General features: G+C 42.3%; 2 protein-coding genes across 6 annotated transcripts; one reads left to right on the top strand and one right to left on the bottom strand.

Annotated features, from left to right (window-relative positions):
* Positions 1-6,860: 6,860 nt before the first annotated feature.
* On the bottom strand, positions 6,861-14,446 carry PSMB1 (proteasome 20S subunit beta 1). Its single transcript, XM_054195104.1, has 6 exons — positions 14,211-14,446; positions 13,063-13,170; positions 11,512-11,593; positions 10,938-11,067; positions 8,533-8,639; positions 6,861-7,137 (listed from the first exon to the last, which is right to left on the bottom strand). The coding sequence occupies exons 1-6, from the start codon at positions 14,309-14,311 to the stop codon at positions 6,952-6,954; spliced, it is 714 nt and encodes a 237-aa protein (XP_054051079.1). The 5' UTR covers positions 14,312-14,446; the 3' UTR covers positions 6,861-6,951.
* A 140-nt stretch (positions 14,447-14,586) lies between these two features.
* TBP (TATA-box binding protein) lies at positions 14,587-25,263 on the top strand. Of its 5 annotated transcripts, none has more exons than XM_054195100.1 (8): positions 14,587-14,732; positions 17,042-17,285; positions 17,934-18,265; positions 19,756-19,843; positions 21,860-21,951; positions 23,127-23,294; positions 23,596-23,690; positions 24,590-25,263. In XM_054195100.1, the coding sequence occupies exons 2-8, from the start codon at positions 17,232-17,234 to the stop codon at positions 24,667-24,669; spliced, it is 909 nt and encodes a 302-aa protein (XP_054051075.1). In that variant the 5' UTR covers positions 14,587-14,732; positions 17,042-17,231; the 3' UTR covers positions 24,670-25,263. The 5 variants fall into 5 exon arrangements, with proteins under 5 accessions (XP_054051075.1, XP_054051073.1, XP_054051076.1 ...); XM_054195098.1 differs by lacking the exon at positions 14,587-14,732 and adding an exon at positions 14,855-15,318; XM_054195101.1 differs by lacking the exon at positions 14,587-14,732 and adding an exon at positions 15,337-15,658.
* Positions 25,264-26,939: the final 1,676 nt, after the last annotated feature.

Below are 26,939 nucleotides of genomic sequence, written 5' to 3'. Positions count from 1 at the left end.
GTTCAGAGTCAAGCCTGCTTTTTGGGATCTCAAACTGGACACTCGAGGACCATCCGCTAGTCTCTGCTGGACAGTTTGGCCTTGATGTTTCTTTTTAGTGGGAGTATGAGGAGGAAATGGTGCAAGAAGAGAGCAGATTTGTGTAGTCTCTAATAGAAATGAAATTCTTGGAGTAGCTCCAAAATGCATTTTGGCTTTGAATGGAAACGATTTATGAAAAAACCCTCTACCTGTGCAGGTCAAAATATTCGTTAAACCACTGTAACGACAGGTCTTTTTTTCTTTTTTCCAAATCTGAGCCAACTAAGCAGAAGGACCTCACTTATTTCAGGAGCCTAATTCACTGTTCTTTTTTTATTTTAACAGCATCATAGTTGAATTTAACTGGAAGCATGAATTGGGGCTCAGGAGCTCCAGATCTGGGCACAGAGTGAAAATGAGGGATGAGGGCAGCTCTCCTGCCAACACCAGGCTTAAATTAAACATGGGGTTTAAACTAAACTGCCAGAAACCACTCTTAAATGTTTGTGCAGGAATTTTATGAGTTAAATTAGGCATGTGAACACCTGTGTATAAATGCTGCTTTGGCCACTGTGACTCCCCAGATGCTTGGAGAAGAGCATCTTGGCTGTTTGGTGCTTCACTGAATTTGATGGAGAGTACCCCTTTGATAGAGAAGCATCTTAACAGAGGTGAAGGACATGGCAGATCCTGTCTTTAAAGGCTGTGGAGCCAAACAAAATACATTTGATGCTTTAGATGTAGTAGCCTGCACTGAGTCAAGAGCCTGCCTGTTCAAGGCTGTAAGCTCTGTACTAAAGGCCTGGAGAAATGAGGGGGAATTGCGTTCTTGAGGAAATGCTTCTGGCTGGCACCAAGCGCGTGCTCTGGCTGAAACAGGACAGCTGGCCAAGAGTCACTGGCCACCCAGGTGACATCCTTAGAGAGTTAAGGAGCATTAATAAACTTTGTATGCATCAGCCTGAGCATCTCAGCCCAGGCTGAGCCACGTGTCACACTGGTCTTTGCATGAGCTTGTGTGAATTCAGCATCACTTCACATGCAATGGGGTGTGGACAGCAAAGTTTTCCTTCGCTTATCTCGCATGGTGATCCCCATGTTGGTATCGTATGAGAAAAATCTAAGTGTCACCACTGAAATCTTCTCATTTGGTTGTGTTTTTTGAAGAGCAGTTTAATGTAAAGGTCTCGATAAGTACCAGCTGAAAACACTTGGCATCAACCTTTAAGAAGTTTTTACTGCAAATTTTGTGGGTTAGCTTAGGGTGAGCATTTCTCTTGGCTTTTGTGAGAAGCCATAAAACCCCAGACTTTGTGGCTTATTTTCAATCAGAAAATGAAAACACACTGCACGGCTCTTCCAAAGACAAATTATCTTTCATTTTTAAAAATCCCATCTAATTGTCATTAATCAAGCCATCCCCTGTGCTAATAAGATGGAGGCGGGGAATGGAATGCCATTCCGGCTCAGGCAGCTGTTGCGCGTGTCAACCAGTTTCAAAACGCTTGGCAAAAGTTGTAAATGCAGTTCTAATGAGATCGACTTGTCTGCAACTAGCAAACAAATACCAGCCGCACCAAAATGTTTGTTTGCCATGGGACTTAATGGAGATTCTGTTAGCCGTTCTGCATTCAAGGGTACATGTCAAGAAAAGTTCAGATCAAGCACAAGGCAGTGACACTGGAATGCAGCTTTCTCCAAAACGGTCACTTATATAAAACCTAAGAAAAAGCCTCCCCCTTCCCTTCCCCACCTGTCTTACCCCCCAGGCCTCTTAACTTCCTGCTCTCTCCATGCATGAGGTTCTTTGTGAAGGCCGCATAAGCAAGCTACAATCAGAAATATGCTTTCTACTGGCGTGCTTAAGGATGGGCTCCCAGTAGGGGACGGACTCCCGAGGCACCCTACAGCATCTCTCACCTCCCAGGTGGGTACAGCACCATCAGCAGCCCAGGCTGGTTGTGGAGAAGAAGAGAAGAGGCCCTCAGCTGAGCCACACAAGGTCTCCAGTATGAGAGCATAGCATTGGGAGACCAATAAACAGTTTGATCACCCACCAGACCCAACTGCCAAGCTGATTACAGCTGGTTTTCACAAAGCCTGGTTAAACGGAGCATTGGTCCAGCGGGGTTGTAATCCTGTTCAGCTAAGCCACCTTCATGGGCCAGGTACTGCAGATGTCACGTACCTGTACCCGGGTGGGCACCTAGGTAGAGTGACTTCTTGTAGAATTGCCAAGGACATCGCCAAACTTGCATGCTGGAGAAAGCCAAGCAATGGAAATATCTAAATTTCAGAGAAGTGAGGTCTTGTGTAAGCCAGAAACACTCTACACCAACCGTGAAGTATCTTTAACGCTGCAGTACAACTTGCAGTCTTCCACATCTTGTTCTTCTTCCTCAGCAAAAAATGGGAATCCTGTTTTTTAACTTTCCTTCTATGGTTCTTTGATCTAAAGTGCAGAGGACTGGTTGAATTTTTGGTACCGTGACTTACCCTCTTGCCAGTACCCCTTTAACCTGTGTCTTGTGCCAAGGAATATTAATTATTGTAGGCTACAGTCAAGTCCATCCCTACCCCAACTTGAGCCTCTGAAATGAACAGTGAAGTTGAACTTTGCCAGCAACTGTTAGGAAAAGGGCCAAGAACAGCCTAACAGGAAAGATACTGAGGATTTTTTTGTTTGTTTTTCTGCTAAGCCATGTTTTTGTAATTATGAATACTTTGTTGAAATTGCTTAGAAAAGGAAGTGCACATAAAATGGTCCATACAATTAAACTAACTACATACTAGGGTTGAAAGAATATAAGGCTGGTCTCACTCTGTTGCACTCATATAGACAAAACCCCTTCTCAAAAAGAAATTGGCTTGAGAAGGCAGATCTGGAGACAAATCTTAGTTAGCTTCAGGCCCATGTGCCATATTGTCTGGTTTATGACTGCCCCAAATGGCCTAAAAGCAAAGGACATTCACACTAAACAAAAGCAATGTCTGAAAGAAAGAGGAATTGGAAAGCTGTCACTTCCAAATCCCTTCTACTCCAAAGTTGGTTCCTGACTCTGCATCAGAAACCCTGAACAAGACAGCAATTCCTTTACGTTCCTAAAACTACCTTTTACTAGACTGGGGAGAAACAGGACCATTTTATTTTGCTCAGATTCACATGAATGCTGCTTTTAATCATTCCCCGCTTGCTCCTGCCACTTCTCCCCAAGCTTAGGTTTGTAAAATCCTGAATCGCTAAATTGAGATCAGTCACCCAGGCAGCTTTCTCTTGCTTTCCAGGACAGATGATTCTGGGGTATCAAAAAAAAGTTTTTCAAGTGTGGGAAATGTCAACTTTGTCCCCTAAGTAAATAAATAATGTAAAGGAGTAAGTTGCAGTAGGACCACTTCAAACTGCTGGACTTCAAATAGTGTTTTATAATTTCCATTTAAATGGTTTTCTCTAGGAAATGGCAATAAAACAGAAGCAGCCCGCTCCGGACTCCCAGCACACGGAGGCATATATAGCGTTACAGACATATCTCTACTGTAAAAGGAAAAATATCACCCTAGTGTGAGAAAGCTCAGTATTTGATTTATAAACCAACATTTTATTATTCAGCTTTAGGAAAGTCTTGGTTTGAGTTAAAGGAGAATTAAACTTGTCTTTGACTGATGTAGTGAATGATAGAGTGAACTAAACTTTTAGAAGCATATGTGCAATATATATGTATATGTCCTGTCAAGCACTTTCACTTTCCATAGTTACAAGCCCCCTTCTCTGTACACAAAATGGGTTTGACACATAAACAATATTGCTGAAAACATGTCCAAAAATAAAGCAACGTCTACTGTATTACAAACCTAGTTTTTAAGGCCAATTCTGACCTTGTACAGTCCCTCTATACAAGCAACAATACGCTGCCATTTGGCTGAGATCAAAACAAAGCCTCCCATCTCCTCACTAAACAGTACCGCAAAGCACATTATAGTGGGAAACTGGTAAAGCATGACTATTTTTACCCACACCGTGTGTAATTGTGTTGAAGCCAGTGACAGCAACTAACTATTGCCATCTTAAGGTGGCCCTTAGCACTGCTGCAGATGAAGTCGAGCTAGCTGTTGCTGCTACTGTGCACTACCCTCGTTAATACGCCCCATCGCTTACAAGTTCTTGAACAAGGTGGTTAGCAGCACTTGCTCCAAGGTTAGTCAAATCCTGCAGTCCAGCTCTCTTTTGAAAAACACACGTAACTTGTTCAATATTAAGAAAAAAATATTGCAAGATTTTCCCTCTCCCTCCTTTCTCTTACATAAAATTGTATTAAAGATACCTAATCCCTGGCCAAGTAGATCTGCCAAACCCAGACCTCTGCTTCTAGCAGCTATAAATACTATTGCTGTATTTGTTTTGCCTAGCTGTACCTCTGCAGCCTACCTGACAAGACAGTTCTGTAACCAGATAGTGCTCAAAGCACTTCATAAACTATTAATTTACATTGTAGACACGGTGCGAGATGACTACTGACCTGATTTATACATCAGAGGTACAGGCACAGAACTAAGGAGAGCTGCAGACAGTCAGGGCATTCCTGCCTTCCAGCCCTAGGTGATGATGGTCTTCGCAAACAAAGCTAAATAACTCAGTGGATTAAAAAAACCCCACGCTCTTGGTGCCTTTTATCTGCAAGACATATCTGACATCGGTGATTTTCCAATGTATTTTAATACTAACAAGCAAGCAACTTCTAGCTGAGCAGCCTGTGAACATTTTTCTACTCACACACCAAGCTTAAAGTACTTTAATTGAATTTTACAGAGTAACAGAGCATGTATTTAATTTGGTATTGCTGATTTGTACTTTAAATCGACACAAGCTTTCTGTTCTTAGCATTATTGCACCATGTTCGGTTTGCTCAGTACAGAACAGCATACAGCTACACAGTCATTCATACAACTAACCTTGTCCATTTAAGATGACTTTTGCAAATAACGGTAAACATCCCGTTAAATTACCTAACGAGCCTCGAAGTTCTGACTTGTGTGACCAAATCACATCATCCCCGCTGTTGTCAGATTGGGATATCGTGCTCCTTACTGCCTAAGGCCCCGGGGATGAGCTGTTCCCTCCTTAACGCTGCCCAACAGTGGCACCCAGCGGTCAACCGTCTTCACGAACACTTTGGGAAACGGCTACTGTTAAATTGTCACTGGAACTTAGGAATCCCACTGGATTTCATAAACACAGCTAGAGTCAGTTTAAATGCACTAGCTGTTCGACTACTGAGGTTCAAAAAGTTACCCGTTATTTAAACTGTCTAGAAAGCCCGAGACTACCAGCGCTGGGGAAGACTAGCCAGAGCTAGGAAAAATGCACGGCACCTGAAATGCTGCCCAGAAGGCAGTCAGTCACCCCACCACAGGGGACAAGGTTAAATGTTTGACAACCCATCAGAACAAATTGTTCTTATAACCAGGTATGTCACCTCAAGCAACAAGGTATTTTATATCATTTATATTACTGAGGTGCTGTGTCCCTGCCCATGGCAGGGGGCTTGGAACTAGATGATCTTTAAGGTCCCTTCCAACTCTAACCATTGTATGATTCTATAAGAACAACGAAGCTGGTGAGGGGTCTAGAGCACAAGCCTTAAGAGAAGCAGCTGAGGGAACTGGGGTTGTTTGGCCTGGAGAAAAGGAGGCTGAGGGGAGACCTTATCACTCTTTACAACTACCTGAAAGGAGGTTGTAGCGAGGTGGGGGTCAGTCTCTTTGCAAATAACAAGCAATAGGAGAAGAGGAAACAGCCTCACGTGGCAGCAGGGGAGGTTTAGATTGGATATTAGGAAAAAATTCTTCACCAAAAGGGCTGTCAAGCATTGGAAGAGGCTGCACAGGGAAGCGGTTGAGTCACCATCCCTAGAGGTATTTAAGAGACCTGTAGATGTGGTGCTTAGGGACATGGTTTAGTGGTGGACTTGGCAGTGCTAGGTTAACAGGTGGACTCGAGGATCCTAAAGGTCTTTTCCAACCTAAATGATTCTATGATTCTACACGTCCCTGTCTAAAGAGCTACAGACTGTGAAAGGATTCCTGGATAAGAGAACATTATTTTGCCCTTGATGATGCAGCTCTGTTTTCTGGAGGTCCTAGTCAACTTCAAGGAGCACAACAGAACACATCAGACAAACAACCTACACTTGATGCTGTTTCCCAACAATGAAATGCAGCTGTAGGGCTAACAAACCCCCCTCAGACATTAAAAAGCATCCAGGAATCTCCATGCTAAGTTATTTTCCATCAGTAGCCAGAAAAAGATCTTTCAGGTTGTGGACATTAACTAAACAGAAACAGGCAGAGGCAAGCCCAAATGCAAAGTCCAGGACTAAACGCTGGAAGATGCCATTTAACATTCTTCCCTCTTACACAGAGAAATTGGTTTCAGATGACTCATATTTATATAGTCTCTCTGTAAATAAGTACAGGGAGGTGAAATGCCAAGACAGCATGTTAGAAAGCTAAAGAAGAAAAGCAAGATACGAAGCGCAGAGAAGGCAGCACAAACCCAACCAATGCTTTTCTCACTAAACCAATGCCGAACTGAAAGTATTATCAGAAAAGTCTGTGAACCTCCATTTTAATAAGTTTACACTCCTCGATGTTGTAGCATAAGGGATTGCAAGAAGGGGATTAAACAGACATTGGAATTAGATTGATCAATGGATTAAGATGAGACAAGCCAAACTGACTTTTAACGCCTAGCTTCATCCTTACCATGAAGTGCTCTGGTATAGAGTTTTCCAAGAAGCACTATCACTTCCAACAAAGACAGGAAACATTCAGCACTACAGTAGTCAAACTTACTGAAAAAATTTAATAAGACAAGTGTCTTCTTAACACAGGTAAATTGTACATCATAGATTACATGTTTATGAGTGAACTGAATTAGTCTTGTCGTAATTGGACAGTTTCCTCTTTAATTCCGTCTTTTGTGACAATGTGAATCTTAAGTGCATCCCCAGTGTACACATCTCTCTCGGCAGCAGAAATAAAGACATCTTTAACCAGCTGCAAAGCCTTTTCCAGGGTCAGAGGAACATGTTCCACATTTTGCATGTTCTTGAAGCCAATCTAAGGAAAGATGGAAATGCATTTTAAAGGAAGTATGTTCCATCTAGCATGAAAGCCATTTCAGTCTCTGCACTAGAACGAGCAGATTTAGACAAGTTAAAAAGAAGAAATAGTCGGTTTGGCTTAGAAACCCAAAGCTGGCAAAGGTATTCCTCCACACAGTTTACAGCTGCACGATCAGAGCTTTGCCAATGCTGATCCTCTTACAAAAGTAACTAGAAGCAGATCCAGTTAAAGCAAGCGTAGCTACTCCTACCCATTCAGTACATACAAGATCCCAATGAACATTCAGATCTGAACTGATCTAATTTTTCAGAAACTTCACTGGGTTATCAGTACTGCATGTAAGCCTTTTCTCTAGTCATTTTGTAGTTAGGAACATGTTTTAAAAGCAAATATTCCTAAACGTACCTAGAATTCAAAAATAATGGTCTATATTGGAGCATAACCAGTCCTATTAAACAGCATATTTTAGCTGATAAACTCAGGTGTCCACTTAAGAATCAGAACTCAAAAAGGAATGGGAAGAGTCACTCAGTATACCTCAAACTCAGAAGCAATAAAAAGTAACTTATCACAACTTTGTTTCTGCAGAAGATATTTTATTTTCTGCAGTTAATGAAGTTCAAAGCTAAGTCAAAGCTGAGAAACTGGAGCTGTTGAAAAAAAAAAATGAACGATTCTATTCCTTTCTCAGCTGATAAGAAGAGTGTTTATTGCTCTTTAAGCACAAAGTTGTGTTGAAATCAGGCTCAACTGACTAAACAATACCAACACCAATATCTGAGAATAAAATAAGTAAAACATGCTTTGGTATTTCTCTCATTCAACAATTAACAGCTTCAATTAAATATGAAAATATTCTTCAAGTATTTTTAGAAAAATTTAATTGAATAAGTTTCCAGCAGTTTTATGTAAGAACATTCTTAGAAAATCGTGTCCGAGTTGTACAAAACTTAAAACTTTTAAACAAGTGCACATTAAGTGATAAAATGTATTATATACACCTACTAATTCTATCTTAATTTAATATTATTTTATGCTAAGTAACAGGCATGTTTATGTTATCAGCTGGGGAGGGGAGGGCAATCAGCTTCCTTGGGAAATATAATTCCCCAATTAAAACACTTACCTGTATTTTAAACAGGCAGTCCACTGTTTATAGCATATTAAAATCCAAACAGATTCTAAAGCAAAACTTTCCAATTTATCCCAAGAAGGTAAAGCCACACAATTTATACTTTTATGGATTAACAGTCCTACCTGTAATACATTTAAAACTTCTCTCAAAAGTAATATTCCCCAAAAGTAAAGCTTTGTTTATTTGAGAGTTACAGATGTTTACCGAGATCCTTAACAAAAAAAAAAAAAAAAAAAAAAAGAGAACCATTTTACCTGGTTATCAAGCAAGGGCTGCAGCATGGCACTTGCTGATCCACCTGCTTTGAAAGAATCTCTCTGGTACGAGCCCACTGGATCAAAGCTATATACTGCTCCCTTCCCTGGTGGGGGCGAGGACAAAGAAAAAAAAAAAAAAAAAAAAAAAAGAAAAAAAAGGATGTAATCACAATCCAGAAAGATCTCAATACTGACAAGCATTTACATCAGAAACTAACTCTCTCTATAAGCAGTCTCTGAAGTACCACAGATCCCAGCAAACTTTTACCAAATAATACCACAGTATGTTCAGACAATGCTTTGTACAGTAGGCTCACTACAGTTGTGGCCTGATACTACATGCAAGGTTGTCTTCAATATTTAAGCTGTAACTATGCTCTAACAGATGTTTTCTATAGTACTCGCCACAGACAAAGTGCTGATGCAGAATAATCAAAGCTAGCACATGCTAGAGCGCAGTGCTGCACAAAGAGTTCCGCTAGTTCCAAAGCTAGCACGAAGAGGCCGTTTAGCCATCGTTCTTGAACAATACAGTTCTTAAACTACCTCCAGAGAGCCTGCTTGGACCCCTCTGCAATGCCTTCCCGGATCCAGGGATGATGCTCTGGCCTCTTTTGCACTTCCCTCTGGAGTCAGGCCATGTTGTGCATTACCTTGCACCAACATCAGAGATGCAGACACGCTGTACCTCTGAAGCACCAGCATTTGATGAGGATGTACTAGTCAAAACGCGGCACCTGGCCATGCTCATCCTTTCTATTCAGACAGGCTGCACCTGATTTAATAAACTGGCCAGTTGTCCTGGTTTGAGTGACACAGGATTAATTTCTCTTTCAATAATTTTACTTTTCAGTAAGGTCTCTTTTAATGCTTGGGAAAACTACATTTCTAGAAGACTCTAGTGTCTGAGTTGGCGAAAATATTTACTTTATAGCCAGCTATGGTATGCGGCTTTCAAGGTCTCACTGTTTTCAAGCTCGCCAGGTGCAGGACGAGGAGAAGCGAGACCCACGCACTTGCCCCAAGCTGGCCAACAGGACTATTTCATACCATGAACATCACATTCAATATAAATTAGAAAGTTTGCTGAGGAGTTTTTTTTGATGGCTGTGATCCAGAGAACTTCTTGCCCCAGTGCCAGAGCCCTGAGCCCTTCCCTTCCTCCCAAAGCTGTAGAGCTTGCAGTGTCCAATATTTGCTGCCCACAGCCAGGAGTGCACAGCTTCCTGCTGATAGAACTGGTTGAGTATAATCTTGTATATTTTATATTGATATTGGGATCAATATTGGTTCTTTAGTATTATTAATGTTAATTATTTAGTCTTATTCTATTAAACCTATTTATATTTCAACCCTTGTGTTTCCTTGTTTTTTCCCCCCCGATTTCCCTTCCCGGGTGGGGAGGGGTCATCAGGTAACAGGACAATTGTCTAAATGACAATAAATTGTTGGGGGTTCTTCAAACCCTAACACCAGTGCACTTGGCAGCACAGCACAAGTAGCTGAGCAGCCCTGAGAAAGCTAGCAGAGATCTGGATAGTAACACTAAATCAGAACAAATCAATCCTGCTGCAACCAAATTAAGCCCATGCATGCAGACCTGCACTCTTAGTCTTATCAATTGGTACAGCCCCCTCATAATCCGAGATTTACCATTATGCAGGGCAGACTAATCCCTTTCCAGACTCTACATATCGTAGACATGTCTTCGCAAGACCCAGAAAGCAGTATAACTTAACGGTAACAACAAACTGTGGCGAATGGTTGAAATTATCCAAATAAGACCACCTCTGAGCTCCTGCTCAAAGCCAGAGAACACAGTATTTTAGCAAACCAATGAAATCATAGGACAAGAGCCCAGGAAGTCCTGAGAAGGCTGTACATTAAACTACAGCGTCCCTGTAGAAGTCATGATTTTCATTAGAGATTAGTTAACATTTAAAAATCTCTTTGCAGAAACCTGTCTCTCAAGTAAACCTTCATATTTAATAACCTCTACCACACTGACAGGCTGGAGTAAAATATACAATTTTACCACTAACATCTCCTTTAGAGACACAATTAAGAATTCCAGCAAAGCTGTTACAAAGTGTTCCAGTCTAGAGTAAAGTCTGAGAGCTAAGCAACATTAGCAGATTTCACCTGTAATCAAATAATTATAATATAGTTTTTAGACTTTCATACCTTCAGAAATGGAAGATCAAGTTAGCAGCGGAAACTAGGAAACAAGTCAGATGCATAATATGCAGCTGACCTGCGTAAGCACCGCAATGCCTAAAGGTAGGTTTTCGGAATAGGAACACAAACTTTGTTATTCCATCAGTATACCTTAGACTTAAAGAACAGCTATTCTCCTACAGAAATTTAGCCTCTCTTTTCTTCTTTTTTGTTTAAAGTCTTACCTTCTTCATCCAGTCCACCAATTATGTTGTAAACGTAGTAAGGAAAGAAACGTCGAGAATACAGAATTGTAGACAGCATTGCTGCAATAGCCCCAGTAGTCATGGTCTTGTTATTGGAATGCTTGTACATCTGCAAGTGGCACCACACGTCCAAGAAGAAAGTCAAACACTAAGTTTTACACTCCATCACAATCACATTTTCGGTAACCTCACCACAGAAAAAAATCTGATGCTAAGCAAGATTATTAACTAGCATGATTACTGAAAACACACTGGTCTAAAAGTAAAGCCTTCTTCAAGCCAATATTTAACATTTCTCTAAAGTTTCGCAAAGAATAGATGTTGCCTCATTAACATTATCCTCTCCAGCTCTTCCATTCTTTAAATTTGTGATGTTACACTTAGTAAGAACACAGCATCAATTTCCCCTGCCTGACCTTTCACTAGCAATACAGTTACAATACAAACACTTGAAGAAAATCAGCAAGAATTATACTTAAAACTTATCATATTATTGGTCTTAAACATGATACTAAGAATATAAGTTTCTAAATACAATAAGATAGTCAGCTACCTTTAATCTTGCTTCAATAATTTTAGTAAGGGTAAGGCAGTCACCATGGAAACCACTGCATCCAATGACTGTTTGTTCTGTCCTGTAAAACATAAAATTTTGTTGTGGTTTTAGATTTAGCATAAACTGTACCACTTTCTTAGACAGCAGATTATTATGAAAACACCAAACGCATTTTCAGTTTCTCTAACGCTACCAGAAACAGTCATCTAAAATGTAGTAACAGATATTTTGTGTATAAAAGGTAACTGCTACCTACATCTTGGAGGGGACTTATTAAGCGCAGGACCACGCATATAGTCTGTCTTTAATCCATTGACTTCCACAGCAAGACTGACAAAAATAAATTCTTAATTTCTTCATGCGCCTCTAACTCTAGCTATTACCATTCAGTCTTGCTAGAGGATCTGTTCTGAGATGGGGAGCCTGCTACATATCACTCAGCCAGTTTTACTCCATCTGGGCAGAGGATTGCATTAAGATTGTACGATGGCTACGTAACATTCATGCTGTAGGTGGTTTCCTGTATCAGCACAACAGAAACTGCCTGGCTGCGGACGCACTGCAGAAAGTTATCTCTTTGCTCAGTTTCAAAATGTTTCATCAACACTACAGGAACGCAGGTTTGAAATTTAAATTCTAGTAAATTGGTGAGAGTCTACAAACTTTCGCACTTACTTACAGATTAACACAAAGCAGTCACTCAGAAAAGAATTTAAGTTGAAACCTTCTCTCAGCCTGACACTAGAATTACACAAAGCCATTACGTGCGGTATGCAGAATGTACCACAGTAACTTCCATTTGGACAGTATTAGAGAGTCAAAGGTATAGTAAGAACTTAGTCAGGAGAAACATAAGCCGATATGATCTTGTGTCATCAATAAAAATTTAAAAAAAAATCCCAGAAAATATAAAGAAAAATATTGTTTACATAGCTGATGGCAGCCTATGAGGTAAACACCTGCTACAGTCAAAAGAATGTAAACAATTTTTAAACCAAGGGGATACAATTTAGGTGCATCAAGATAAGTATAAAATCAGCATAAGAAGTTCAATAATGGAACTACTGACGAGTTTACATCTCTTAAAACAAACACCTCTTTGAAGTGCTGGAAAGTGATGGAAAGACATCTAGAAAGACATGGTACAACGGGTAGCAGTGGGCGCACTTGTGTATCAACACCACATGTCCTGACGAAGCAGAACTAGTCACCACAGGATTAGATTTTGCCACAGTTAAGCCAAAAGTTGTTCTGATTATGCAGCCAAAAAAACCACCTAGCTTATATGAAGCCTTGTATAATGCTAAAAACATTCTGTTATCAGCTAACTTCAAGAGCACGTAACATGAAATCTGGCTGTATTTACAACATTACATCACATCCTGCATTACAGCAAGAGTCACCATGACTCCAAAATCAGTTTTGTTACTATCCTTTTTTTCTGAGAATTCTGCTTAAAGAAAGTGACAGATCATTCCAGGCAGGTGACATGCTCATCACTACAAAAGATCTTTCATCTGTATCAATTCTTACAAGATGTGGACTTACAGTTTGTAGCATTTTGGACTGTCTCGGCAGTAAATTGCATAACCTTCACTCAGTCGTGTGTCAGAGGCAATGATAGAAAAGTCTTCTCCGGCAATCGCCAACACAGTCCTCAAAGAAGAGTATTCACATAATCATGACTTTTAGCACAAATATTTTCTTAGACAACAAAGTAACAGACTAGATAGTAGTCCTATATCCAGGCTTGCGTTTTGTCAAGCATCTTATATTCCTTGCTATGTTTCCCACTATGCACATCCCTACACCTGACTCAAGATGAGCAAGAAGATACTAGACACACTGAAAAATATATATATACGTGATTCTCTACGTGGACTAAAAGCTGTATGGAAACTTGGTAAAACAGAGTTTGTATACAATGCAAGAACCAGACTCAATGGACTAGCAATTTTAGTTACCTGCCAATCAGCTAATGTCTGCCCGGAAGAACACCCTTCTAAAAGAGTTTGGCTCTCTGAGCAAAAACACTCCAGCCAACTACTACACATCGGTATCATTATACTTAGATTATCATCACTTTTAAAATTTGATGTTATCCTATGTTATTTACTTCCAAATAACTAGCTTTGTGATTGTCACAGGTGTGCTACCATTAAGTAACAAACAGATGTCCTTTAAAAAGCAGCTAGGCACTATAAAAAAAAAATAATCTAAATAACACTATCCTGGCCAGACCCTGTCAGAGCAAGTGTCTGTAAAATATCACCTATCTTTAACAGTTATGACAAGAGAGCTTTCAACACAGTTACAGGTTTAGAAGCTGGTAACATAACCATTACATGAGTTTCCTGAGCCATTACACATACACAGCTCTGCAGGGAACGGAAGGTGCTTATTTTGACCCGAGTACGGGGGAGGGAGCCCGAGTATGCCAAAAGCCCCACGGACAAGCAAGAACACCCCGAAGAGCTGCAAGAACCCGCTGGACGCTCAGCCCAGGGCAAGGCCGAGCTGCAGCCTTTCTCTACAAAGAGGCGCTCGCAACGGGGGACAAACCCTCAGAGTACGCTGCGGGGGGGAGGCAAGAGAACGACGAGAAGGCCCCAGCCCTACCGCCAGTTCCCTCCGGGCCCCCTCCTCCGGGAAGAGGGTGCCTCAGCCCGCCCCAGCCCCTGCCCGCGACTCCTCACCCTCCGTTGAAGGTGTAGGGCGAGAAACGGCACTGCACGGGCGCACCGAGCTCGTAGCCCATCTCGGGCCTGGACTCCGCGTAACCAGCAGCAGACAACATCCCGGCAGCCCTGCTCGCTGCTGTCTCACGGCAAAATGGCGGCACCGGAGCCGGAAGTGGCGATCCGCCGCTCTAGGAGGGCAACGGTGCGTTCCTCTCGTCTGCTCTAGAGGACGCCGAGAGGCGGAGGCCGGGGGTAGGGCGGGAGGGTGCCCGCGGCCGTTGGGAGCGGCGCCCGCTGGTTCCTGGCTGCCACCGTCCCGCTCCCGGGCTGCCATCGCCTCCCCCCGCCGGTGGCGGGCGGGCTGACGGCTCTGCCTGTGTCTGGGCCCGCTGGGCCTTCCTCAGCCTGGGCGCGACGGGGTCCCCCTACCCAAGACACGGGGCGCAGCACCGGGCACTGGTTCTTGCCCGGGCCAAACGCTGTCAGCCCCGTCTTCTGAGGCGTGGGAGCAAGCAGGTCGATAGCAGCTGCGGTGAGGTCATGAGAGACGCCTTTGTGTTTAGGGGGACGTAGAACCATAGGGTTGGAAGGGACCTCTGGAGATCATCTAGTCCAACCCCCTAGGGCACAGCGCTGAGCACCGCGGCACAAGTAGGGGCATAGAATCATAGAATGGTTTGGGTTGGAAGGGACATTAAAGATCACCTCGTTCCAGCCCCCCTGCCGTGGGCAGGGACACCTCCCACTAGACCAGGCTGCTTAAAGCTTCATCCAGCCTGGCCTTGAACACTTCCAGGGTTGGGGCACCTATGAGACAAGTAGGAAGGGCTGGGGTAGAGGTGCCCGGGGCGCAGGGGATGCTCTAGGGGAAGAACTGCTGCTGCGGAGGTGTCCGTGGGAGCTGAGTGGGGACGCTGCTGCGGAACAACGGTCCCTGCTCCGCCACTCCTCGGGCTAGATGGCTTGCGGCCTCCCCCACGCCCTCACTCAAGATGGCGGCGGGGAGGGCGGTGGAGGCGCGCGGCGGAAGTGACGCACTCGGTACGCGCCGGTGGCGCGGGCGCGGGGCTCAGCTCGGCTCCAGCGGGCACTGTGCGGCGGCGGGCGGCGCCGGGAGCGGCAGGTAGCGTCCGCGCCGCACCCGCCTCCTCCCTCCCCCCCAACCGCTCCTCCCCGGGGCCGCCGCAAACCCCGATGCCCCGGGGGGTTGCGGGGGAACGATGGGTGCCGGTGGGGCCGCGATGGAGTGGGCCGGGCCGGGCCTGGAGGGCGGGGGCGGTGCGCGGGGCCGCTCCGCGCCTCCCCGCCGGGTCGGCCTCAGCTGCGGGGGAGGCGGTGGCCACCCCACACCCCCCCACTTCTGCTTCTCTGTGGGGCTCCGGCTAGTCTTGGTGGGGAGCGGCGGCTGCCGGTGCCGGGGGGCGGGATGGCCGCGGCAGCGGCGCGACTGCTGCTTTCCCCGTGTGAGGACGGGCGAGAGGGATGGGGGCGCGGCGGTGGCTGGAGCCGGCCTTCGGACGGGTGGGGTGCCTGCAGGGCGCGGAGAGGCGGGAAGGGTCGAATCATGCCGAAACTGGCGCCTTCCGAGGGCTGCTGCGTGTTAGGGCAGAGCCTGAAAGGGGGGTCGGGGGTGGGCCGGGGCCTTCTCCGGGGTGTCCCTTGTCCCTGGACTCTCTTCCCTCGACAAAAACGTTCCCCAGGGTTTGTAGTGGAGATAGGAGCGAGCCGCGGTTAGGCGGTTACAAGATGGACCTCTGCGTAGGTGGTGGCCGAACTGCGCGTTCTGGCATGCCTGGTATCTAGACTAATTACTAAACAGCTGAGCTCTCGAGGAGTTGAATTTGTTTCTTCTGGGGCAATGTTTAGGCATCTAATTTACCCCCGTCTCCAGGTTATAAAATCTGTTGTATTCTGTTTGATATCTTCGGTGAGGGTAGACATCGTATTATCTTACAGTCACAGGGGAAAAACATGCCTTTTCAGCTGCAGTATAAATATTAATGTAATTCTGAGTTCTCATACCTTAAAAAAAGGCTGAACAGGCTTTCTTCAAATTTTGAGGTGGTCTACCTCAGGCCTAAAAATGACCTTGAGTGTTTCCGGGCAATAGGTGTCTAGTTAAGAAAACTATAATTTAATGGAAAAATATTGATATCAAGATGTAACATTTAAATTCTCCACTTATGTTTTTATTTCTATAACACAGCAAAAGAGGTATAGTTACAAAAAAAAAATAATCATCAAACATCATGCATACATTTCACTTGCGCACCTGAAATTGGCTTTCATGTATTTCTTTTTTCCTTATAAAGCGCATGTCATTGTTTGAAATGTGTTAGTGCTTTATTTTAGGGAAGTCGGTAGAAGAGGTTTTCTTAGTTCTGATTTGACCAGCTATGTTTTTCCCATAGAAGAAAAGGTATTTGTGGAAGCCCAAAGCCTTAAAATTGCCAGGAAAAGACTTCCAAGCAATGTGTTGGTAAGCTTGTGGGCTAGTAGTCAGTGGAATTCAATTCTAAAAAAAATCAGTGCTTTTACAGCTAAAGTAAAGCTTGGAGTAGACTGAGTATTAACAGCCTGAGTTCTACGTGCAGGAGGGTTTGGTTAGACAGAGGCCTGCTCCTGTGAGTCAGATGACTTGCCAGGGGCTTCAGCAGAAGCACGCCTTAAAGGGTCTGTAGAGTGTGCCTGAAAAAGGTTATTTTTATGGATTGTGTATGCACGTGCGTGTGAATGTTATATGTATTTGTACATGGGTGTCTCTTATCTAACTCAGCAGCTGGTAGGTTTGTTTTTGGTTTTATGTTTAGATATTATTCTCAAGATACTACTTTTTCTCTTTTCAGGCTTTGATTAGTATTTTAGACTCACAACACGCATTTCTCTGGAGCTGATGTTTTCCTAACACTTTCAGCTTGGCTTAAAAAGCTACTTTGCTGGGATGTTTTAAACGGTTAAAAACCCTCTAGGATTTGAAGTTAATTTAAATTAATTGAAGGAAATACTTCTGGCCTCACCAAAGAAATAACTGGAATCATGGATCAGAACAACAGCTTGCCACCCTACGCTCAAGGCTTAGCCTCTCCTCAGGTAAAAACAAATGATTTAATATGCAAACGTGATCTGAATTTCTTTGTGAAAATGTTTTCTGTTTCTTGCACGTAACTTCAGGTTTTTTGTTTGCAGATCTGAAAAATTCTGCTAGGTGTAAAATAATACTAGTATAAAGCAGAATTTTAAAACTATCAGTTCGTATATCCAGAGGTATAAGAACCATGCTGGTATATGGGGTTCCTTTAAGTTGAAACATGACTGACAAGCTGGAAATATTAATTTTATTTTGGTGGTTGCCCTTTGCCCCAACATACATCACAGACTGTCGCTGTGCTATGAATGCATTTGGGAGGATGGGCACAGTCTTTGTTCAAACAATTGCAAGTTAAATTGTGGGCCAAAGTTGAGACATGCTTGCAAGGTAGCGCGAGAAACGTGTCAGCATCACTGGCTGGAGGTGAGCAATGCTAGAACTGACATATTCCTAGAGGTTATATTTCATTCTACAGAAGAACTGCATTTCCAAGGGCTTTATGCTTTTAGTGAGTTACTACTGTCTGACCCAGGTTTGATATTATCTGCTTATGTTGACTTATTTTCAAACTTCTCTTGAAAGCTTTTTCTCTTAAAACCAAAATGCAGTCAACAGGATCTGTGGTTTCTGATTCATGCTTTCTTCTGTAGGGTGCAATGACTCCAGGAATTCCAATTTTTAGCCCAATGATGCCATACGGCACAGGACTGACACCACAGCCTGTCCAGAGCACCAACAGTCTCTCCATCCTAGAGGAACAGCAGCGGCAGCAACAGCAGCAACAAGCAGCACAACAATCTACATCACAGCAAGCGACACAGGGAACATCTGGTCAAACTCCCCAGCTGTTCCACTCACAGACTCTTACCACAGCCCCTTTGCCGGGAACCACACCACTGTACCCCTCTCCAATGACCCCGATGACTCCAATAACTCCTGCAACACCGGCATCTGAGAGCTCTGGGATAGTGCCGCAGCTACAGTGAGTGTCCCATGTATTAGTGCAGCGTGTCCTTTCTCAGATAGCCCTTTAAAGACTTAGGACCAAAGCCACATCAGGAATTGGGTACTGGGTTTTGGTGGGAAGGGACGCCCTGAGAATTTATGGGTCTTCTCTAGCAATATGAGTAATTCTTGCTTTTATTTTTAGCTTAGCTTCGTTACAAAACCACTTAGTAATATAAACAGTTTCTTAGTGATTTGTCAACCACACATCTTCTAAGCATAGCAATGGAGGATGTTACATGTGTCTTCATTTAGCATCACTGTAGCTTTTAACTCTGTGCACTTTAGGAGTTCATCATGCTTTAGCTATAAAGTAGTTTGGGTTGATAATCTGGCATTTCAAAATACATATACCTGGAAACGTATCCTCATTTGTAACTTACTGGATGCTTGTGACCTGTTCACAGAAAAGCGAATAGCTCCACTTAACTGTGAGTAGAACTTTGTTCGTGAGGTATTAAAGCAGAATACAGGAACTGTCACAGCTGAAAGGGAATTAGATGGGTAGAGGGGAAAAAACTAGTTGCTAGTCCAGGAACTAGAGCTGAGTTGTACTTTATATTCCGTGTTCCCATTTCTAGTTCATAGCTACAGCTGAGTTTGCAATAAGGTGGCGAAAAAACCTAGAACCTGTTTAGGTTTAGATATGAAAGTATTTTCATTGAACTTTAGTTTTAAAAAGACTTTTACAGCAATTTACAGAAGGCCCAAAGGGAAATGGTTGATAACGTAAATATTGCACTGAAAGAGTAGTTCCTTGTATTTTTTTTTTTTCCCCATTGAGGACCTTTAGTTTTCAGGGTTTTTGCAGAAAACAAGTTTCCAAGGAAATTTTGCATCTAGGAACTTTTCTTAAACTTTCTAGAGACCTGCTGTCCTGTCTCCTGGCAGTGGGTTTACCTCATCCCTGGAGGCATATAAAAGATGGCTAGACGTGGTGCTTAGTGACACAGTTTAGTGATGGGTTTTCGTCAGTGTTAGGTTGGTGGTTGCATTTGATGATCTTAAAGGTCGCTTCCAACCTAGGCGATTCTACGATTCCCGCTTAGTCCTGCACCTCTTCTTCCTGCTGAAGGGCATACCAAGGAAAGTTGTAGATGGTACTGTTGCTACCTCATTTTCTCCTGTTTCCAGCAGCTTCCCTGATTGAGGTGTGGGGGCTCTCAGCATTGAGAGTTTTTCCTGGCAAACTGAAATAGACTTTCTTCTCATGAGACACTTTTTGTAATAGCTGGCAGATAAGGAGGAATTAGCAATCAGGCTTTAGGAGCTACTGTTCTACAAAAGGAGGTTCCTGAGCCAAAACGCTGCTCAGTGCTTCTGTCAGGAGGAAAGATGTCATTCAAACTCACTTGGAGAAACAAGTTTTTAAAAAAATAAATAAAATTAATCAAGGTTGGTTAAAAATGAGGAAGACACATGAATTCTTTATTGTCTTTTTAATGTATTTCCCTGAACTGTCTTCAGGAATATTGTGTCCACGGTGAATCTTGGTTGCAAACTTGACCTAAAAACTATTGCGCTTCGTGCCCGAAATGCTGAATATAATCCCAAGGTAAGAGAAATGTATTAGAGTCCATCCCATAACAGATATGTCGAAGGCACAGGTGGTGGGTGTAGGTTTTTTTTTATACTATAGTTAAAAAATAAATCTCTAATAAACTTAGAACATTCTGTCAAATTAGTAAAAAGCATTTTTATACTGATGTAGGTGTTTTACACCAGGTTGTAATCTGGTAGATTTAGAAAGAACACAGCATGTTTAGGAAGAACCTAACCAACGGTGTAATACACTGGCCAAGTTTTTCTGTTGTAGAGCTGATCTGCTACTGTTTATATGGGCATGTTTGTTCGTAGTGCTCAGAAAATTCCTTTTTTGTGTTACTGCGAAATGTCTGATGATGAAGTCTTGTTCCCTGTCTCTCCACAAGGAGAAAGGAAGGAGCAATTCAACTTCTGGGCTCCTGCCAGAGCCACGGTTGTTCTGTATACAGTATGGCTTCCCCCACCTGGCTGCTCCCCTGGGATTCTTGTGGTCGCAGTGCAGTCATTCATTTTTTACAGTCTTCCTTCCCCGCTGAGCTCTATTCCTTCATATTGTCCCTCAGTACTCCTGCCATCTCCTTGCTCCCGGTGGCTAGCTTTGGTGGAGCAGCAAGATGAAATTGATTTTTATTTTTGTTTTTGCATGTCGACTTCTAAATTGCGTGCTGCTTCTAAATATCAGTCTGTTAAACCATGGGATTTTTTTTAGCTCGGGAAACTTTGAAAAACAGCAGAGGACTTGGAGCGCTGAATCAAGAAAATTATGTCGCTTCATTTTTCTTTTGGGTGGCTCCTCTTGGAAATGTTATCTTTGCAACCACAGTAGTTGGACACTATTTCTAATAAAAGTTTAGATGTTGTGTAGTTGAATCGACTCGCCTTGGGAAGACTTCAGTTTTCCTGGCGCGTAGGATTTTTTTTGTTTGTTTTAGTATTTGGGATTTTGCTGCAGTTTACCTAGCAGCTCTCAAAGATTAAAGCACACATGCAGGCATATGTGATAAATAACTGTGACTGTAAGTTAATATCGGTGATGCTGTTGCATAATTGCACATGAGTAAGATATTAGTGCAGCAAAAATTTGAGCATGCCATGGTAAACACTTAAGGTAGGGGTAGGTGGCTGTGTAAAACTTGTAGGCTAGAAAAATCAATACAAAATGCTATTTTCCACAGCGGGGAGCAAGAAGGGTTATGTAACGCACTCCTGAGTTTTAGTCAGTACATCCAGCTATCAGAGAGATGTTGCTTGGCTGTATTATTTAAGCCATAGTTCAAGAAACGTGCTGTTAGGTAACCCACGCTACCACCTTGGTTATGTCAGCAGTTTATGGGACCGCACAGTGAGCTGGTCCAAGTTAAATATAAGAGGCAAACAGGGGTTTGTGTGTGCGTGCCCACATCTGTTTCCAAGAGTTTCACATCAGTTTCAAAGAGTTTACGAACATTTGGAAACGCAGGCAGAGATGTTACAGTAGTTAGAATAAAAGGTTAGAGCTAAATGGGCTGCTCTCTTCTGCTGTGGTAGTTGAGGTGACTTCTGTTGACACAGAACTGTGACCTCCAGCTCTTCTATTTGCTGCTATTCTACCACTCTCCAATTTTTTAAGACACAGGAACAAAACAGATCATAAAATATCTGCAGACAGATAATCTTCCATCCTGCTTATAACAGATCAAAGATGTGAAGGAATTTTTTTCATTTATTTTTAAGATTGTCTCTATTGCTCTGTTGCAAGCGTTAGCATTATTTATATGTTGCATATACAGTAATGAGAGATGAGCTTAGTAAAATAGGAATGCAATGGTAAATATCCTTCCTGTCTGGCTGTACCTCTCAGGGCATGTATGTTTGAAGCTTCTTATGAGTTAAGCATTTCAAGTAAATTTTGAGTGATCCATGGGTATGTTTGAACTTAGTATTTCTTTGCAATACAGTGTAAATTGCGACTGAGATTAGGCAAATTTGGTTTAAATGTAATGATTACAGCAATATATCACTAACAGTCTCGATACTCACATTTCAGCGTTTTGCTGCTGTTATTATGAGAATAAGAGAACCACGTACTACTGCACTTATATTCAGCTCTGGGAAAATGGTGTGCACAGGAGCAAAAAGGTAGGTTTAGGCATTACAAGCAAACTAATCCAGGCTGTCTTTTCTCTTGTACCATGATGCTTTAGAAGTAATATTATTTGTATACAGTATTTGTATATATACAACAAAGTTGTACTGGTACAACTAAGCCTGCTTCCCGGTTACTTCAAATAGACTAATATACGCTTGTACATAAAATGTCTTTTCATGACTGAAAGCACTTCCCTACAAAAGGGGAAATGGTAGTTCTGTTTCTGAAGCTCTTTCATACAGTCTGATAAACTGGTTTGCAGAGGTTGTTATATTTGCTTTTTTGACTTTGCAGTTATCTATTTTTTTCTAATAATTAAAAAATTTCAGTGACTATGCACTGGAACTGCTTAAACTGTAGGGGCAGAGGAAGAGTAATTTTATAATTTGAATAATTTCATTCATCACAGGCCAGGAGCTCCATGTCTCTGGTCCCTGTAGTCTGATCTGTTCTTAATATCATCATTGAAGCATAAAAATTGAAAACTAAACATAAGCTTAACTCCAGTGGGCAGGAGAGAAATTCTGCTCTGGAGGAGCCTGTAGGAATCCAGAAGGAATAAGCTAACGAGCAGAGATCAATGAACAGAGCTGAACAGGAAGCACTTTCTCTGCTTGGTGACGCTTGAAGTTCAAGTTGTCGTACTCTGTGTTAGGAGCAACTGGATCCTCATCTGTTTACAGAACCGAAGCAAACTGAGTTCTGCAACAGCGTGAAAGGCCGTGCAGTTGTGTTTAAACCCAGGTGTGAATGCCTGGGGTGAATCAAGCAGAGGATTTGGGCAGTTTACGGATTTTCATAGAAATACGTGTTTTCTAGCAGTAGTAGTTCTACACTCGAAACTTAAGAAATAGTTTACATGGCTCTTAGAGGGACTCGGGTCGATATTTTAAGAGTATGAAATATGTGGAGTTATAATTTACTATTTTCTACCTCATGAACAGTGAGTGCAACATCAATGGTGTTCGGGATCCTAGTATGAAAAATAGCATGAAAACCAGTGCTAGTTGTTAATTTTGGATGTAAAAATTTTGCATGTGACCTTCCCCTCCCCCTCAACACAGACTTTTTTTTTTTCCCCTGATAAATATTTGTGGTTTAATGCTATTTGCTTCAAGTAATACTTAACTGAGGAAATAATATGGATATCCTTTTCTCACTTCAGTGAGGAGCAATCCAGACTGGCAGCAAGGAAGTATGCAAGAGTTGTTCAGAAACTGGGTTTTCCTGCAAAATTTTTGGATTTTAAAATTCAGAACATGGTAGGCAGCTGTGACGTGAAATTTCCCATCAGATTAGAAGGATTGGTACTCACACACCAGCAGTTCAGCAGGTAAAAAAAGGCTTGCTTACGTTTCGTTCTTGCTGCATATCGACTAGGTTAGAGAGTGACATTTGTTTAGATTATTCCCTTGCACCAGAGGGAAACCTGCATCTTTGTTGCCATCGCTGCTCTGCCTCGGGTGCATCTGAGGATGCCCAATGTGAACCCATCCAAGTGACCTTCCCTGCTGCTCTCTCCAGGCTTCAGTGCAGCCTACATCTGCTCTGCCCGTTCCTGCAGTGCGGCAGATGAAGGACTGGAACACGCATCTGCAAGCCTGTTTAAACACCGTCACTCTCTTCTCTTGCAGCTACGAGCCAGAATTGTTTCCTGGTTTAATCTACAGAATGATCAAGCCAAGAATTGTTCTGCTTATTTTTGTTTCTGGAAAAGTGGTTTTAACTGGTGAGTGAAGAGAGTATCTTATTCCAGTGGGTTAGACTTAGACTGTGTGACAGAACACACAACGATACCAGAGGCGCGTCAGCTGCTAGACACTTTGCTTTAGAGAAGGCAGTACTGAGAAAGAACAGACAGTTCTGCGGATGAGAACACATAAAGCAAACCACACGTTTGGCAAAATCCATATAAACAATGATCATGAATCCCAACCAAGTATGCAGGTGCCCAAAAAGCTGTAAGAGCACGGGTAATGTTTCTGGCAAAGTCTGAAAGTCTGGTTTTTTGTGCTGGGTAGGTGTGACTGAGCTAACTGTTCTTTGACAGCTTGGCTGGAGGCTGCTGCCATTCTCCTTTGATACAGCAGCCAAAAAAGGGGAGATACCTGAGCTCTGGGACCTGCTCCACCTCAGATGCTCCACCTACACCCTTTCCTTTTCCCCTGGTGCCCAGTCTTACTATGGAGAAAAAATAGGAGGAGCATGTTCCTGCAGTATGGCAAGTGGTGGGCCCCTGCAGCGCTCTCCATGGCCAGACCTTGCTCCCCAGATATTCTCGCTCTTAGAAGAAGCTCCACCAGTTAGGCCTCTCTGCGGAAACATCCTGTAGGGCTGTGCTTTGCAGTCGGGTCTCCTGCAGAAATTATGTATAAAAAAATCTATTTGCAAGTAGAGCATAAGCATGGGGATGCTAATGAAAGTTTTAGTAGTTATCAGAATAAACAGTGAGAAGGTTGGTAACGTATGCTCTATATGAAAGGTGTATTAAAAAAAAGATAGTAAAAATAGGGATTTATGGACATGCATAGGTTTTATATAGAGTCACATTCCAATAACCATTCTAAAAGCTAAAATCAAGTATTTGGCGAAAGGTACAAACTAAATCGATTTCCTCCCTTTTTCTAGGTGCTAAAGTACGAGCAGAAATCTATGAAGCATTTGAAAACATCTATCCTATTTTAAAGGGATTCAGAAAGACAACGTAACAGTGTCTAAATCTTTCAGAGAAATCAGGGGTATATTTTAAAAGGTATCGCGTATGGCACAGCAGTAAGGAGATGGACTTCAGTGAAACTGCAACACCAGGACTTGGACTATTTCCCAGTTAGTGCCTACGTTCCCTGATGCTCAAGGGGAACTGTATTCTTGATTATGTCTACTGAGTTACTGTGAGTTGCTTTACTGGGCTGTTCCTGGAGCAGTCCCTCCAAGTTTTATTTATATTCTAGCTTTTAAATAGTTTTAATGCCAGTTCTATTAATAGAAAATCCATAAATTGGTTTAAAAGACAAATGCAACTGTGTCACTCAGTGTATAAACCACTTAAATTGCCATGTATATATGTTTTAACTTCCTTCCGTAAGACCACGGTTTTTATAATTTTCAAAACATAAGCTTTTAAATTTTTTCAATTTTAAATTTCTTTGGTGCCAGACACATTCCCTCTTTCCAGTATTAAGCAAGACAGAATAAATTTATTACTGAAAATGGCTCACTGTACATATATATATATAATATATACCTTCCTTCTCTTTCTTCCTTCAGCTCCACATGTACAATAAATCCTGTTTATACTATTATGGGAACTGTCTTAATGAATTTTAAAATTACCCAGCTGGTAGAGTGAAATACATTGAAAAGTTTGGTATTTTTTTTTTAAATTTAATCTGGATTTTTCAATAACACATGCACTGCTCTAAGTGACGTGTCATTTGGGGAGAATCTTAACAATGCTCTGGTTTGCTTACCAGCAGTTATGTCCTTGGCAACATCTGGCTTGACTATTTCTAGTATGTTAAAGCGAAAGAGACGACTGGTTAAGAAAGTTTGTCTTCAAGTATGTGTTGCCTTATGTTCAACAGATGGGATTTATGCAAGTCTTAAATAGCTACACTTGACTGAGTTGGAACAAAAGATCCCTGCTTAGCTTCTAGAATTTCTTTAAACTACTACTTTTTGTATTTTGCCAACTATGACAGTCTCACTGTAGTAGTGTTCCTGTAAAATATCAAACCCCTTCTGACTAGAGTCAGTATGTACATAATCTTCCATCTGAACTGTGTTTGAAGCTTAACGGGCTGAGAACTAAAAATAAACTTTTTTTTTTCCTCCAGAAAACTTCCAGTCATAGTAACATCCTTTCTGTGACTTGCACGTTCTTTCAAACAGCTTTTATCTAAAACTAACCCAAATGTAACCACGGTCTCTTTATTTACTAAGTTGGTTTTGGCTGGCTTTTCTACCACTCCGTTTGCAAATCTTGAGTGACCTTAATCCTTAGTCTTCCCTACTCCCCCCATAGTGGCGTACACTGCTGTTTCTCCAGGTGTTTTAATAATTGGTTTAATGGATTTTATGAGGGAGCTGCTGTTTAGTAGTGTAGCTCTTCCAGGGTAAGGTCAAGATGCCCAAAGACTGCCTTGCCTTCAGTGCCACACAACTGCTGTGAGCTAGTGAACGTTGCTCAGTGCTCGTGAACATAACTGTGTGACTGGCCAGGTTTTTGCAGGATGCTGAACTATTACCAACTTACCCGCAAAACTCTGCAGGAAAATCTAGAGCCTTAAGTAATTGTGGAATGGTTTTCAATAAAATCAGCCAAGCTGTACTATAGTGACTTAAGATACTGTTTGCTGTTCCGTGACACGTACTAAGGCTTAAAACCTGCCCTTTTAGAAATTAAGTTCTGTGATGACCAAACAGCTTATACATTAAGCGTTCCCTGCCTGCTCCTTTGAGTATTTCCAACATCTAAATTAATACAAAAAAAACCAACAGTGGGCCTAGGGCTCATAAAGCCACCTTCAGAACCACTGGTAAACAGACTTGAATGATTTGAGCAGGATAAGGGAATATGTAACAAGTAAATTCTATACTGCGACACACAGAGAAGAACCCTCATCTTTACTCCTGTGGCTATAGTTACATTTGAAGAAGTTAAGCAACTACCACATTAAATTCAGCATTATAGTTTCACTTTTTTCTTGCATCAGCTATATGGCAGTCAAATAGCAGAAGAATCTCTGCGAGGACAGTTGTTTTTAAACCTCACCAAAGATGGCAGACTTAAGGTACAATTCGGCTTGAAAATCTGCTACAGGCAGTAGGTAACAAGACAAACCCGTTCTAGTCTGGCTGGCTTTGTGTATATACTGCTTCTGCACTGACAGACCCATGCAGAAATAAAACTATTAACTGACTTAGTTTAAGTTGGAAAAAGGACTTAATTTTTGTGCATTTGATCTTGAATAATCAC

Source organism: Rissa tridactyla, chromosome 3 (genome assembly GCF_028500815.1).
Source record: "Rissa tridactyla isolate bRisTri1 chromosome 3, bRisTri1.patW.cur.20221130, whole genome shotgun sequence".
In the NCBI taxonomy this organism is placed as follows: Eukaryota; Metazoa; Chordata; class Aves; order Charadriiformes; family Laridae; genus Rissa; species Rissa tridactyla.
This window is presented reverse-complemented; position numbering and strand designations above follow the sequence as displayed.